The sequence below is a fragment of the Coregonus clupeaformis genome, chromosome 14 (assembly GCF_020615455.1).
Source record: "Coregonus clupeaformis isolate EN_2021a chromosome 14, ASM2061545v1, whole genome shotgun sequence".
Lineage (NCBI taxonomy): Eukaryota > Metazoa > Chordata > Actinopteri > Salmoniformes > Salmonidae > Coregonus > Coregonus clupeaformis.
In genome coordinates, this window is record NC_059205.1 from 46,111,286 (window position 1) to 46,124,150 (window position 12,865).

General features: G+C 42.4%; 2 protein-coding genes and 4 non-coding genes across 6 annotated transcripts; 5 read left to right on the forward strand and 1 right to left on the reverse strand.

The window, feature by feature from the left end:
- Positions 1 to 1,896: 1,896 nt before the first annotated feature.
- On the reverse strand, positions 1,897 to 5,906 carry LOC121580827 (piggyBac transposable element-derived protein 4). The gene is made up of 5 exons (XM_041895902.2): positions 5,749 to 5,906; positions 5,222 to 5,319; positions 4,949 to 5,083; positions 4,259 to 4,549; positions 1,897 to 4,056 (listed from the first exon to the last, which is right to left on the reverse strand). The coding sequence occupies exons 2-5, from the start codon at positions 5,293 to 5,295 to the stop codon at positions 2,028 to 2,030; spliced, it is 2,529 nt and encodes an 842-aa protein (XP_041751836.2). The 5' UTR covers positions 5,296 to 5,319; positions 5,749 to 5,906; the 3' UTR covers positions 1,897 to 2,027.
- Positions 5,907 to 6,202: 296 nt separating this feature from the next.
- On the forward strand, positions 6,203 to 12,808 carry LOC121580826 (calreticulin). Its single transcript, XM_041895901.2, has 16 exons — positions 6,203 to 6,291; positions 6,736 to 6,799; positions 6,981 to 7,029; positions 7,168 to 7,232; positions 7,430 to 7,481; positions 7,670 to 7,745; positions 7,927 to 7,999; positions 8,361 to 9,060; positions 9,306 to 9,407; positions 9,678 to 9,881; positions 10,036 to 10,130; positions 10,219 to 10,428; positions 10,678 to 10,791; positions 10,964 to 11,107; positions 11,321 to 11,413; positions 11,718 to 12,808. Exons 8-16 carry the CDS (start codon positions 8,973 to 8,975, stop codon positions 11,931 to 11,933), a joined length of 1,266 nt encoding a protein of 421 aa, XP_041751835.2. The 5' UTR covers positions 6,203 to 6,291; positions 6,736 to 6,799; positions 6,981 to 7,029; positions 7,168 to 7,232; positions 7,430 to 7,481; positions 7,670 to 7,745; positions 7,927 to 7,999; positions 8,361 to 8,972; the 3' UTR covers positions 11,934 to 12,808.
- Positions 6,580 to 6,659, forward strand: LOC121581725. The gene has a single exon (XR_006003259.1). It is a non-coding gene; the product is annotated as a small nucleolar RNA SNORD74 (small nucleolar RNA).
- LOC121581727 lies at positions 7,273 to 7,356 on the forward strand. The gene has a single exon (XR_006003261.1). It is a non-coding gene; the product is annotated as a small nucleolar RNA snR60/Z15/Z230/Z193/J17 (small nucleolar RNA).
- On the forward strand, positions 7,521 to 7,604 carry LOC121581726. Its single transcript, XR_006003260.1, has one exon. It is a non-coding gene; the product is annotated as a small nucleolar RNA snR60/Z15/Z230/Z193/J17 (small nucleolar RNA).
- Positions 7,783 to 7,855, forward strand: LOC121581724. The gene has a single exon (XR_006003258.1). It is a non-coding gene; the product is annotated as a small nucleolar RNA SNORD47 (small nucleolar RNA).
- Positions 12,809 to 12,865: the final 57 nt, after the last annotated feature.

Below are 12,865 nucleotides of genomic sequence, written 5' to 3' on the forward strand. Positions count from 1 at the left end.
TTCTAATGGACAGCAAAATGTTACTTTTTTTGTTAAACAATTCCTGATATGTGATATAGAAAGCATTGTTGAGCTTTTGGCAGTTATAGCAAGCCATGTGTTCGCCGCACAAAACTATTGGCAACCATAAGCAAACATTTGTGGTGAACACAAATACATTTGAATAAAAAAAATGAAAGTGTTATTGTCATATACCCCGGATAGGTGCAGTGAAATGTGTTGATTTACAGGGGCAGCCATAATAGTATGGCGCCCCTGGAGCAAATTAGGGTAAAGTGTCTTGCTCAAAGGCACGTCGACAGATTTTTCACCTTGTCTGATCGGGTATTCGAACCAGCGACCTTTCGGTTACTGGCACAATGTGCGACAATATATAGGCGCAACAATTCCCTATACAATGAGGGAAAAAAGTATTTGATCCCCTGCTGATTTTGTACGTTTGCCCACTGACAAAGAAATGATCAGTCTATCATTTTAATGGTAGGTTTATTTGAACAGTGAGAGACAGAATAACAATAAAAAAATCCAGAAAAACGCATGTCAAAAATGTTATAAATTGATTTGCATTTTAATTAGGGAAATAAGTATTTGACCCCCTCTCAATCAGAAAGATTTCTGGCTCCCAGGTGTCTTTTATACAGGTAACGAGCTGAGATTAGGAGCACACTCGTAAAGGGTTACCTGTATAAAAGACACCTGTCCACAGAAGCAATCAATCAATCAGATTCCAAACTCTCCACCATGGCCAAGACCAAAGAGCTCTCCAAGGATGTCAGGGACAAGATTGTAGACGTACACAAGGCTGGAATGGGCTACAAGACCATCGCCAAGCAGCTTGGTGAGAAGGTGACAACAGTTGGTGCGATTATTCGCAAATGGAAGAAACACAAAATAACTGTCAATCTCCCTCGGCCTGGGGCTCCATGCAAGATCTCACCTCGTGGAGTTGCAATGATCATGAGAACGGTGAGGAATCAGCCCAGAACTACACGGGAGGATCTTGTCAATGATCTCAAGGCAGCTGGGACCATAGTCACCAAGAAAACAATTGGTAACACACTACGCCGTGAAGGACTGAAATCCTGCAGTGCCCGCAAGGTCCCCCTGCTCAAGAAAGCACATATACAGGGCCGTCTGAAGTTTGCCATTTGAACATCTGAATGATTCAGAGGTGAACTGGGTGAAAGTGATGTGGTCAGATGAGACCAAAATCGAGCTCATTGGCATCAACTCAACTCGCCGTGTTTGGAGGATGAGGAATGCTGCCTATGACCCTAAGAACACCATCCCCACCGTCAAACATGGAGGTGGAAACATTATGCTTTGGGGGTGTTTTTCTGCTAAGGGGACAGGACAACTTCATCGCATCAAAGGGACGATGGACGGGGCCATGTACCGTCAAATCTTGGGCGAGAACCTCCTTCCCTCAGCCAGGGCATTGAAAATGGGTCGTGGATGGGTATTCCAGCATGACAATGACCCAAAACACACGGCCAAGGCAACAAAGGAGTGGCTCAAGAATAAGCACCCAGACCTTAATCTCCAGACCTTAATCCCATAGAAAATCTGTGGAGGGAGCTGAAGGTTCGAGTTGCCAAACGTCAGCCTCGAAACCTTAATGACTTGGAGAAGATCTGCAAAGAGGAGTGGGACAAAATCCCTCCTGAGATGTGTGCAAACCTGGTGGCCAACCACAACAAACGTCTGACCTCTGATTGCCAACAAGGGTTTTGCCACCAAGTACTAAGTCATGTTTTGCAGAGGGGTCAAATACTTATTTCCCTCATTAAAATGCAAATCAATTTATAACATGTTTGACATGCGTTTTTCTGTTTTTTTGTTGTTGTTATTCTGTCTCTCACTGTTCAAATAAATCTACCATTAAAATTATAGACTGATCATGACTTTGTCAGTGGGCAAACGTACAAAATCAGCTGGGGATCAAATACTTTTTTCCCTCACTGTACATCCCACCAATTCAGAAATCCTGTAGGCCTAACCCCTGGAACGAAAATAAACGATTAACTTCAATCTTGCTCGTCATTGTCTTTTTTCACATGCCATATCCTGAAGCAGTTCCTATCTGGTATTATGCAGAGTGCCACCTTGCAGGACTCGCACTGCCAAATGGTCTTGTGCTTACACAAATGACACTGCCTCCTTCCCTCAGAAGCTTTATTACATAACGCAACCGTGATGGGATCTTTTGTGGGCACAGGACAGCACAATAAACCAACTTCCACCTCTTCCTCTTCTTCACCCTGCTTTTCACCCTGCTTTTCATCCTGCTTTTCATCCTGCTTTTCATCCTGCTTTTCACCCTGCTTTTCCACTCGCTGTTCGCTCGGTTGTTCCTTATGCTCCTCCCCCCTCTCCTCCTGAACATCCCCTTTCAGTGCAATGTCAGCAAGCTGCGAACACAGCTTCTCCCTGAACTGTTTTTGGGCCATAGGCTTTGTATTCTTTGTCACAGCCATGTCCTTGTGCATGAGCCAGCTGTTCACCACAGCAACATCTACAAAGTGGTAGAAGAAGGTCTTGTACCACTTCATGGTTTTCTGGGCCACACTGTAGCATTTGATCAGGGCATCAGACAGGTCCACACCCCCCATATACTTGTTGTATGGCTTGATCGGCTCTGGGGCGGGTACAGGCTGTGTTGTCCAGGTGCCATCCTCTAACCTCTTACGTCGTTGCACCTGCTCCTTTGCGAAAGCTTTATGGATGGTGGTACACATGGTGACTGGTCGTGCATCCATCCACTTGGTGAAGAGCAGCTCCCCGTCACGAAGCCAGCGGATGGTCCCTCTCTTTGCTCTAGGAGGCATGCTGTTCTCTTGCACACCAGCGAGGCCCACACGGTTTTCACGTATGGTTCCACAAGCTCCTAATTTCTTATTGTACAGGTCACGGAAGAGAGTTGCGCTGGTGAAATAATTATCAAGGTAAATGTGGTACCCTGTGCCCAAGTGAGGGACATTCAACAGGTCCATGACAGCGTCATAGCACTCCCCTTTTCCTGAAGCAGATGGGTTCTTGCCCACAAATACACTGAAGTCGCATGTGTAGCCATTTCTTGAATCTGCTAAAACATAGACCTTGAACCCATACCTGTAGGGCTTGGATTTAATGTATTGTTTGAGGCTGTGGCGGGCCTTGGAGTGCACCATGCGCTCATCAATGGAAAGGTTCTGGAATGGGTGGTAGAAGGCCCTGCATGCCTCCAATATCTGGTCTTTGAGAGGTTTGATTCTCATTAGCTGGTCGTACTCTGCAGTCCCCTTATTCTTATCGTTTTCCTCCTCCTCTGCTGGGTCACTCATGTGCAGTGAATAGGTGATTGCCCGAAATCTTGTCATAGTCATGACTGTACGGCAAAAAGGAATACCATACAACCTGTTCGGGACCCAGTAGTCTGATACAGTGTGCACATTCAGCAGACCCATATAGATTACAATGCTGAGGTAGTTGTACATTTCCTCCACGGATACAGGTTTCCATGGTTCTTTGATTCCCTGTTCCTGTCTTCTCTTGGCGTTCTTGTTGGTGTTTGAGCAGAGAGTATCAACAACGTCATTACTGAAGAAGAGCTGGAAGAGCTCTAGAACAGTGTAGTTCTTTGAAGTGTCTAGCTGGGGTCCTGGAGTCCTAGCTGGTTCGAAGGGGAACAGTTTAGGCTCTTGATCTGGTTCATCCTCAGTCCTCCACCTCCTCTCTGACCCAATGATAAGAGGTGTGGCTGCATGAGCGTTCCTTCTGGATTTGGCAGGGCTGGATATCCAGAGGGGAGAGGATGTAGGCCTGGCCTTCTTTCGCCCCTTTTTCTCTTCTGCTTTAGGGCTGGAAATGTTTTTTCTCTTTTTTGAAGCTCTGGTCTCTATGGCTTCTGTCTCAAAGGAAAGGTCGTCTTCATCCTCCTCACTGGACTCTGAAGCCTCAGTGGAGAGAGGGGAGGAACCCCTTACTCTGGGCTGTGAAGAGTCTGTCCCATTGGACGGGGTGTCATTCCCGTCTACAGTCTCTGAAGGTTCTGTCCAGCTGTCTTCATCTTCCTCTCTGAAACGTATCAAAGACAAAAAAGTGAGCAAAATCAGTTAATTGTGACATCCCTAGTACATGCAAATATATAATAGTCAAGGAACAAATGTATGTGTGAGAAAATAATCATACCATCACTTGAAGGCATAATATCACATGTAGTGGTCAAGTGATGGCATTTTATGAGACAAGTTATAATACTGAAACTAATTCAACTCACTGGTCCAAAAGTCGATCCAACTCTTCTTTGAAATCGGAATCTATTAAGGAGGAAGGGGGGGGGGACCATACTCTGGACTGTGAAGAGACTGTCGCTTTGGGAGGGGAGTCTTCCCTCCCTCTAGTCTCTGTTACTGATGTCCTACAGGGAGGAGAATCACTGCCCACTCTAAGCTCTATAACTTCTGTTCCATTGGACAGGGAGTCTTCCCTCCCTCTAGTCTCTGTTACTGCTGTCCCATTGCTGTCTACAGTCTCTGAAGGTTCTGTCCAACAGTCTTTATTTTCCTCTCTGAAAACAAATCAATGAAAAAATAGAGTACGGGTGAAACAAAATCAGTTCACTGTGACATCCCTAGCATAAGCAAATATGAAATATCTTTAATAGTCTAGGAATATAATTCAGAGAATTTGTTAAAATCAATCCTAACATCATTTGTAACATCTGTAAGTCGCTCTGGATAAGAGCGTCTGCTAAATGACTAAAATGTAAATGTAATGTAAAATTTGAAAGCATGATAATACCACATGCTTACTGTGAATGAGTGGCCCAACACAAAAACATATTTTGAGGTGTATGCTGCATTCCATAAGATTTGCACATACAACTAGCTATATGATATGTATCAGTACTATAGTCATCAAGGAATGACGTGAGAGAAGTCGTAACAGTGAAACTTATTCTACTTACGGGTCCAAAAGTCGATCCAACTCATCTTCGAAATATGATATGTTGCTGTCACATTCATAGTTTTCATTCCAGTCTTTCTCTTGTACTTCCCCACCCTCCTCATCGGTGCTGTTTTCTCGTTGCCTTCCATCCTCCCTGTATGGCATTTTAATCAAATATTCAATTAAGGGTGAGAAGATCATGCCCAATTTGTTAAACAGCGATGAGTGACATGGTAATGATTTTGAAGAGCACTAGACAACATCTATAAAACATTCATTAGCACACACTAACCTCTTATTGTTGCATCTAGAGAGAGAGTGTCTGGCCTGACCAATTGTGTCTGGCATGTCCTCCTGCTCCATCATTACCCAAGGTCTATTCTCCACAGCCTGAAACCACAACACATACACACCAGGGGGTAAGTTTAGTTACAAAGGATCATTGAGTTACCCAGCTAACAATACAATTTCTGTTGGCACTGAAATCACACCATAGCTAACTTTCCAACATGTTTTTTTTAATGACTTTAGCTAGATTTCAGAATTCATAAATACAGATGACTTGAAATGGTTGTCTAACAATAGACTACACACTCCTAATATTATACTTTTTAGGGCTTTAGGAAACAGCAATTCAAAACAAGCTATTGTTTATCAGTTAGCTAGCTGGCCTGGCTATGATTTTCATTTGTGGCCGTGGTTAGGGTTATCAGGTCTGTCAAACAATGCCCCCACAGTGTGGGACCCCATGCAGATTTCTAACCAGCTACCCCACCTAGCTAGCTAGCTAACACATTCACTGTCTGTTCACTTAGCTACCTGGTTAGTGCTGACGGCTTGCAACCATGTATTTCGCTTCTCCACGTTTAGGTGGCTAGCTATGTTTAGGTAGAATCATGGCATTATATGGTAGACGCCATACCAGTAGCACCATAAAGGTTCTCTGACAGAAAGAAACACCAGCGATTGGAATGGCGTGTGACTAGCTACAAAAAATGTTTTAAGTGCTATCTGGGATCTTTGGAACGTCCATACCCTAACCTTAACCTTAACCTTAACCTTAACCTTAACCTTAACCTTAACCCCTACCCTAACCGTAACCCTAACCTTAACCATAACCATTTAAAAGTGTAACTTTAATGAGGTAACGTCAGAGTTTGGACGTCCCAAGGATCCCAAATAGCACACATATCCCCCATAAAAAATCACTATAGTGCTCTACGTTGTGTAATGTGACGCCAATTCTACCCACAAGCCAGCGGGGCCACAGTACAAAAACCATCGTCACCCCTTCTGGAATCCTCTTCCGCGCAGAACTCAGCAGTCAACATGTGGAGGTCGAACTGTGCACTTCAAAAAAGGGTAAATATTCCATTATGTTTGTATAAGATATTTTAACGTGACATGAAGAACTATATACAGTATTCAATAAAAATTAACATTTTGCTTTGTGGCCCACGTGGCTATTAGTATTTTTCTTCCATGCAAGTCCTTGGTCATGCGTGGCCTGCCATGTGTGCAAGAAGTTGCTAGTACCAACTAACTAGCTTGGCTACATGTTTCTCACCACAGCCGACTTTAATTTTACTTTATTTAGAGTGTGTGAATTCTTAAGTATTGAGTATTTAAGAATTTGTCAGGAATTTAATCCATGTCTGATATGATGAAGAACATGTTGGTAGGGACATCTGAGACATATGAGGAAACGCCAACTTTACTGACCAGACATGGATTTGAGTTGAACTGTTAATTCCACTTACCAAGACGTTGCCTGTGATATCTAACCGTGCCTCTGTAAACTTTCAGATTATCAAGTACGATACACGTGATCCAGGATGACTAATGTCTCAGCATAATGGTTTATAATCAGGTATGGCACATATTGATGACAACTCATTGTAATTTAATATTACGCCTGTGATGAATATTTGAATAAGAGTAGTGGACAGAAGTGTTTTCTGACACATTTTCAAACTGATGGCTATCCATTAAACTATGTGATTGACATGTTATGACTGGACACATTTTAATAGTGAATGTTTTCCTTTCAGGTTAACTTCTTGCTGACCCTGTGAGAAACCAGGAGATCCCTCGATCCTGGTATGTTTTCATGCTGTTTTGGATATTTTTTCTCTCTCTGAGACTGAAATAGATTTTAGATCACTGAAATGGTATGCTATACTTCTCTAAAATGCCACCCCTCATTGTGAAGCTAAATCTTCAAACTTTGTTAATCAGGTTTGCCTCCAGTTGGAGTGCCGTGGTCTGACCTTCCAGCCATAATGATAGAGGAACCATTGATGGTGAGTCCTGTGTACTTCGGCTGCAAGCACCATTTTCAACTTGATACAATGATGAGCGCATAGTTCAGCAGATTAACCATGAAGAACTATCAGCATTGTCTTTCGCTCCTGTCTGATGTATCCACTGTTAAATAAGATCATATGATTATTTTCTCTCCCTGGTTCAATTTTATTAATGACCTTTGTTTGTTCCTCAGGTCGGGGTCACCTGGGCAGAACCTTTAGTCTGACTCATCACATAAGTGGCTGGTAAGTAATGTTTACTGCAGCTGGAACACTCAACTGCCGCTGATACAATGATGACCGCATAGTTCAGCAGATTAACCATGAAGAACTATCAGCATTGTCTTTCGCTCCTATCTGATGTATTGGTTATTAGATTTGATTTTGAAGATTGCTTCCTTCTGCTCTTCCTGACTCATTTTTCTCAATTTCAGGCATGGCGGAATGGGAAGGTGACTGGTCCTGTTTCTTGATGTCAAAGTTGTGATGGAAGATGGACCACAACTAAAAGTAAAGACTTGAGCCACACTACTTTTACAGTTCAAATAGCCGGCGATGAAAAGATTCTGCCATATGAGTACACTGATTATACTCCAACCGTTCCATTTATTTCTGAGGCTTTAATGGTGTGGATTTATCTTCTTTTTTTTGTGTGTGCTGCTCCTTAACCCTTTCCTTATTTCCACTCCAGGTTCCAAGGGGGTGTTGGAAGACTAGATGAATTTGCAATAAATTCCCTAGACACGTGACAATAAACTGAGCAGGTATGTTATTGCAGGCAGAAAGTGTCTTGTTCAGTCTGCCACTAGCTTACTGATTCAGTGTCTGATCTGTTACATGAGGGTTATATTTAAGTGGGCTCAATGAGTTTGTCTGCAATCTTGCCTAAAATATTCAGAACTTTACTGTGCCAATTTCAAGATTAGCTTGTAGTATACCCCCCCCCCTGGTCTGTAGGATTAATGTATATTGTGGGGTGAGCAAATGATGATTCAATTCTTGAACTCTCTCCCTGAGATCTTGATGACGATAAGAATACTGATTCCCCCCCCATCACCTGAATCCTATTGGTTCAGACTGCCAGTGACTTCATTTGGCTCACTTGTTTTTTTTTCTTCCCTCCAGTGTTTCGTCATGAGGGTGTGCAAGAACTGTCATGACCACTGACTCAACAGTTGTCCTGAAGAAAGCGGTGAATCACTGGCTTGAATTTATAATTTAACGATTTGTTAGGAGTGATGTCAAAAATAAACTGCCAATGCATACATGTATTCTAATTCAGATTGGTAAATAAAACCAGTCCAGTCGTTGACGTTTCACTTCATTGTCCAGAACCAATAAAGGGGTTTATGTACATAATCGAATTGTGTCATGTTTCATAATTGCTACATTATCAATCATTTATTTGCTGAGGATTTGACTATAGTATGGTTCCTGTAAATCAATGGTGGGTGCAGGAAGTTGCTCTAGCCAAGCATAAATACTTACGCAATACTAATTGAGTATATTCTTCGGCAATTTTACGGAAAGCAAATTTGTGTAGATCATTTTAGAAATACAGGCTATTGTACATTCAGCCACAACATTAATGTATCTCAGCTTCACTGTCAACCAATGAAAATCGGACATTTGTTGAGAGACTGATTGGTCAGACGGACAGGGAGTGGGGAAACGGTGCATGTTGCATTTAGCAGGGTGGTCAAAGCTTTCATTTTGTTAAATTTAGCAAGCCACGTCATGCGAGTGTCGATGTTATTGAGTGCACTGATTGCACTAGCCAGTGCCGAACCATCGCTGTATTTTAAAGAGCAGTTTGACGATGGGGGTGAGTTCCATTCATTTCGTGTAGGCTGCCGTTATTGCCAGAGTCGTCTGGCTATTGCGAACTAGCCTGGCAGCTAGCTGGCAATATTTTAGTTAACTCCGTGAGCTAATCTAACAATGATGAAGCAACAATGCATGTCTAGTTTGCATTTTAGCCACACCGAGTCACTTGCAAAAATGGCTAGTTAAATGTGACTACCTAGCCAACTGATGAAGCTAGCCTATTGATTCTGTTTTTGCTATCAGATGCTTGGAATACCCGGTGGGTTGAATCCAGCCATAGGTCTGACTATGGGAAATTTGTCCTGACAGCTGGGAAATTCTATGGAGATCCAGAGAAAGACAAAGGTAGCTATCGTGTCATGAACCTGAGGCTTCACGCAGTTTAATAAAAAAATCTGCACGCTAAAGATAAGCTTGTTCAATATTTTTATTCTGCTAAAGTTATGACGGACCATGTGATGAAATATCTGCTCAGTCAGTTTTGTGACCCCCACCATTGTTCTGAGAATTTCAGAATCAGTCTGTCTCTTACACATTTCTGCTTATCTTCTCCACCGTGGAGCAGGAGACAACTCTGAAGTTGAAGCAGTCCAAAACATATCTTATTCCCCTCAGGTCTCCAGACCAGCCAGGATGCCCGCTTCTATTCTTCTTCTGCCCGATTTGAGCCCTTCAGCAACCAGGGCAAGACCCTGGTGATCCAGTTCACTGTGAAGCATGAGCAGAATATCGACTGTGGAGGAGGCTACATCAAACTCTTCCCCGCTGACCTCGACCAGGCAGACATGCATGGAGACTCCAACTACAACATCATGTTTGGTAAAGTCCACCATTACCAATGAGATAATGATGGTACTAGCATATGATTGATAACCACTTTCTCTTCGTTGTTACCGTACCCTCATTCAACAATTAGATAAATGGTTGTATATTTCATTTGTATCGCTAATCATAGTGTTTTTCCCATCTCCAGGTCCAGACATCTGTGGCCTAGGCACCAAGAAAGTTCATGTCATTATCAACTACAAGGGCAAGAATCACCTCATCAGCAAGGACGTCAGATGCAAGGTACAGCATATGTCACAAATGAGCTTTTCCCGACATGTGATGTCCTCATCGGGTGGATCAAATCAATCTTATTTTTTTTGTTTTCCAGGATGATGAGTACACTCATCTGTACACTCTGATCCTGAATCCTGACAACACGTACGAGGTGAAGATTGACAACAAGAAGGTGGAGTCTGGAAGTCTGGAGGAGGACTGGGATATTCTGCCTCCTAAGAAGGTCAAGGACCCAGAGGCCGTGACGCCAGACGACTGGGACGAGAGGGAGAGGGTGGAGGACCCGGATGATAAGAAACCAGAGGTGGGTAGATACCGGTAGACACCTTGTCTGTCTAGACCCATGGCTGTTTCTGCATTCAAAAATGCTACGCTAGCAAGCCACATTATTGTATTGGCAGGACAATGGCAGAAACAGACTGGCTGACCAGGTATCTAGCCAGCTACTCTGATGCAAAAGCAATCCCTTTTGTTGATCTTTTATGAGTAGAATGTCTTTCATGATTTTGCTTTGTTAATGTGTGGTAAATGATTCAATGTTGTCATTTGTCAGGACTGGGATAGGCCAGAGAACATTGCTGACCCTGACGCTAAGAAGCCTGAGGATTGGGACGATGAGATGGACGGTGAATGGGAGCCACCCATGGTCTCCAACCCTGACTATAAGGCAAGCAGTCAGACACTTCATAACTGGGGCTACAGTGTTTTCCTGGCCCTACTCCCTTGGCAGGACCACATTTAGTTTTTTTTATTATGTGACATAGAGTATGACGGTCGTTTTCTCTATTGCTGCTTCAGTCATATGAACAGCTGTTTCATTGATTTGTTTGCCTTCGCAGGGCGAATGGAAACCCAGCAAGATCGATAACCCTGACTACAAGGGCAAATGGGTGCATCCTGAGATTGACAATCCAGAATACAGCGGAGACTCTGAAATCTACAGATTCGACAGCATCGGCGTCATTGGCCTGGACCTGTGGCAGGTACTGTGGAGGACCTTATTCAGTCGTTTCAATACCTTAATTATTGATAAGTAATGTTAAAGAGTGGAATCTTATTGAAAAGGATTCCGTTTGTGATCATTAGTTTAAAAGGCTCTATCTTTCCATTTAATTGAAAGAGAAAATGCGTCCCTGAAATAATATTTTTGGCCAGAAATATTTGGACTAATTCAGACGTGTTCATTGCTGTCACAGGTGAAATCTGGGACCATCTTTGATAACTTCCTGATCACAGACGACGCTACGCTGGCAGAAGAGGTTGGCAATGAGACCTGGGGTCAGACTAAGGTCAGTGGTACTCACCTCTCAGGTTCAAACTTTAATACATACCCATTGGGCACAGACGTCAATTCAACGTCTATTCCACATTGGTTCAATGTAATTCATTAAAATGATGTGGGCACAGACGTTAATTCAACGTCTATTCCACGTTGGTTCAATGTAATTCATTAAAATGACGTGGAAACAACGTTGATTTCAGATCCTTATGAAGACATATTTGCAACGTTGCCTAACAGCACACTACAAACTGTAAAAATGCTAATTCCTGTGGTTTGTTAAAATGGCTGTCTCTCTGTTTCATGTTCTATAGGATCCAGAGAAAAAGATGAAGGAGTCCCAGGAGGAACAGGAGAGGAAGAAACTAGAGGCGGAAGAGATGGGGAGGAAAGAGGAGACAAAAGCCGAGCCTGAAGAAGAAGGGGAGGAAGAAGAGAAGGAGGAAGAGTTAGAGGACCGTGAGGAGGAAGAGGAGACTGGAGCAGAGGAAGAAGAGGAGGAAACAGACTCTATAAAGGATGAACTTTAGAAGACTTTCTCATTGGGGCAAATCTTCCTTTGAGCCTGGGGGGGGATTATGCGTCATTTCGCTTTACCATCCAGTCAGTCAGGCCTCAAATTAATAATAATATGCCATTTAGCAGACGCTTTTATCCAAAGCGACTTACAGTCATGCGTGCATACATTTTTGTGTATGTTAATGTTGAGAGAAGGGGAGGTGAAGGAGTAATTTAGGTTTTACTGCAAAATCTATGACATTTTTTATTTTAACTTATTGGATTTTTACTCACTGGTTTATCCCGTTATTAATTAAAAACTCTGACCCTTTTTGTTATTGTATAAAACAAATGTTTTTACTGTGTGTTTTTTTTTAACAAACTCTTGCTAACCTATTTCTTGTATGATTTTTATAGTCTGTTGCTCCACCAAATATTACAGATGAAGTCAAATTGAATGAGGCTTGTGTGTTTGTTTTCTTAATTCACATTGAGTGAATATGTATGCCATGTGAATCCAACTCGAACTTGACATGCATAGCGATAGTTTCCCATTCAATTTCCATTTGCTAACTAAATTCAGTCACACGCTGGCATACATACTATTAGGTAGAAGTAGCATCCATAATATCACCTAGACACATTCTTTCACTAACCTCTTATTCCACTGACATTCAGCCATGAACTACTGTAGCCAAGTCATCAAACGTTTACTCCATTGTGAGTTTGCACTGTTGTATTTTGTCTTAGACAGTAACCTCATACTTCCTAATGTAGCCTATTGCATTTGTTCACCCTTATTGTTTTTGTATATATTTGTATCCTTATTTGGAAATTATGATGATTACAGATATTGTTGTGCAAAAATACTGTACAGTAGTAAAACAAGAGGGTTGTTTGGATTTTACATGTGTAAAGTGTGCCCTTTGTTACAAATCATCATCATAGCCTATATACTATACTA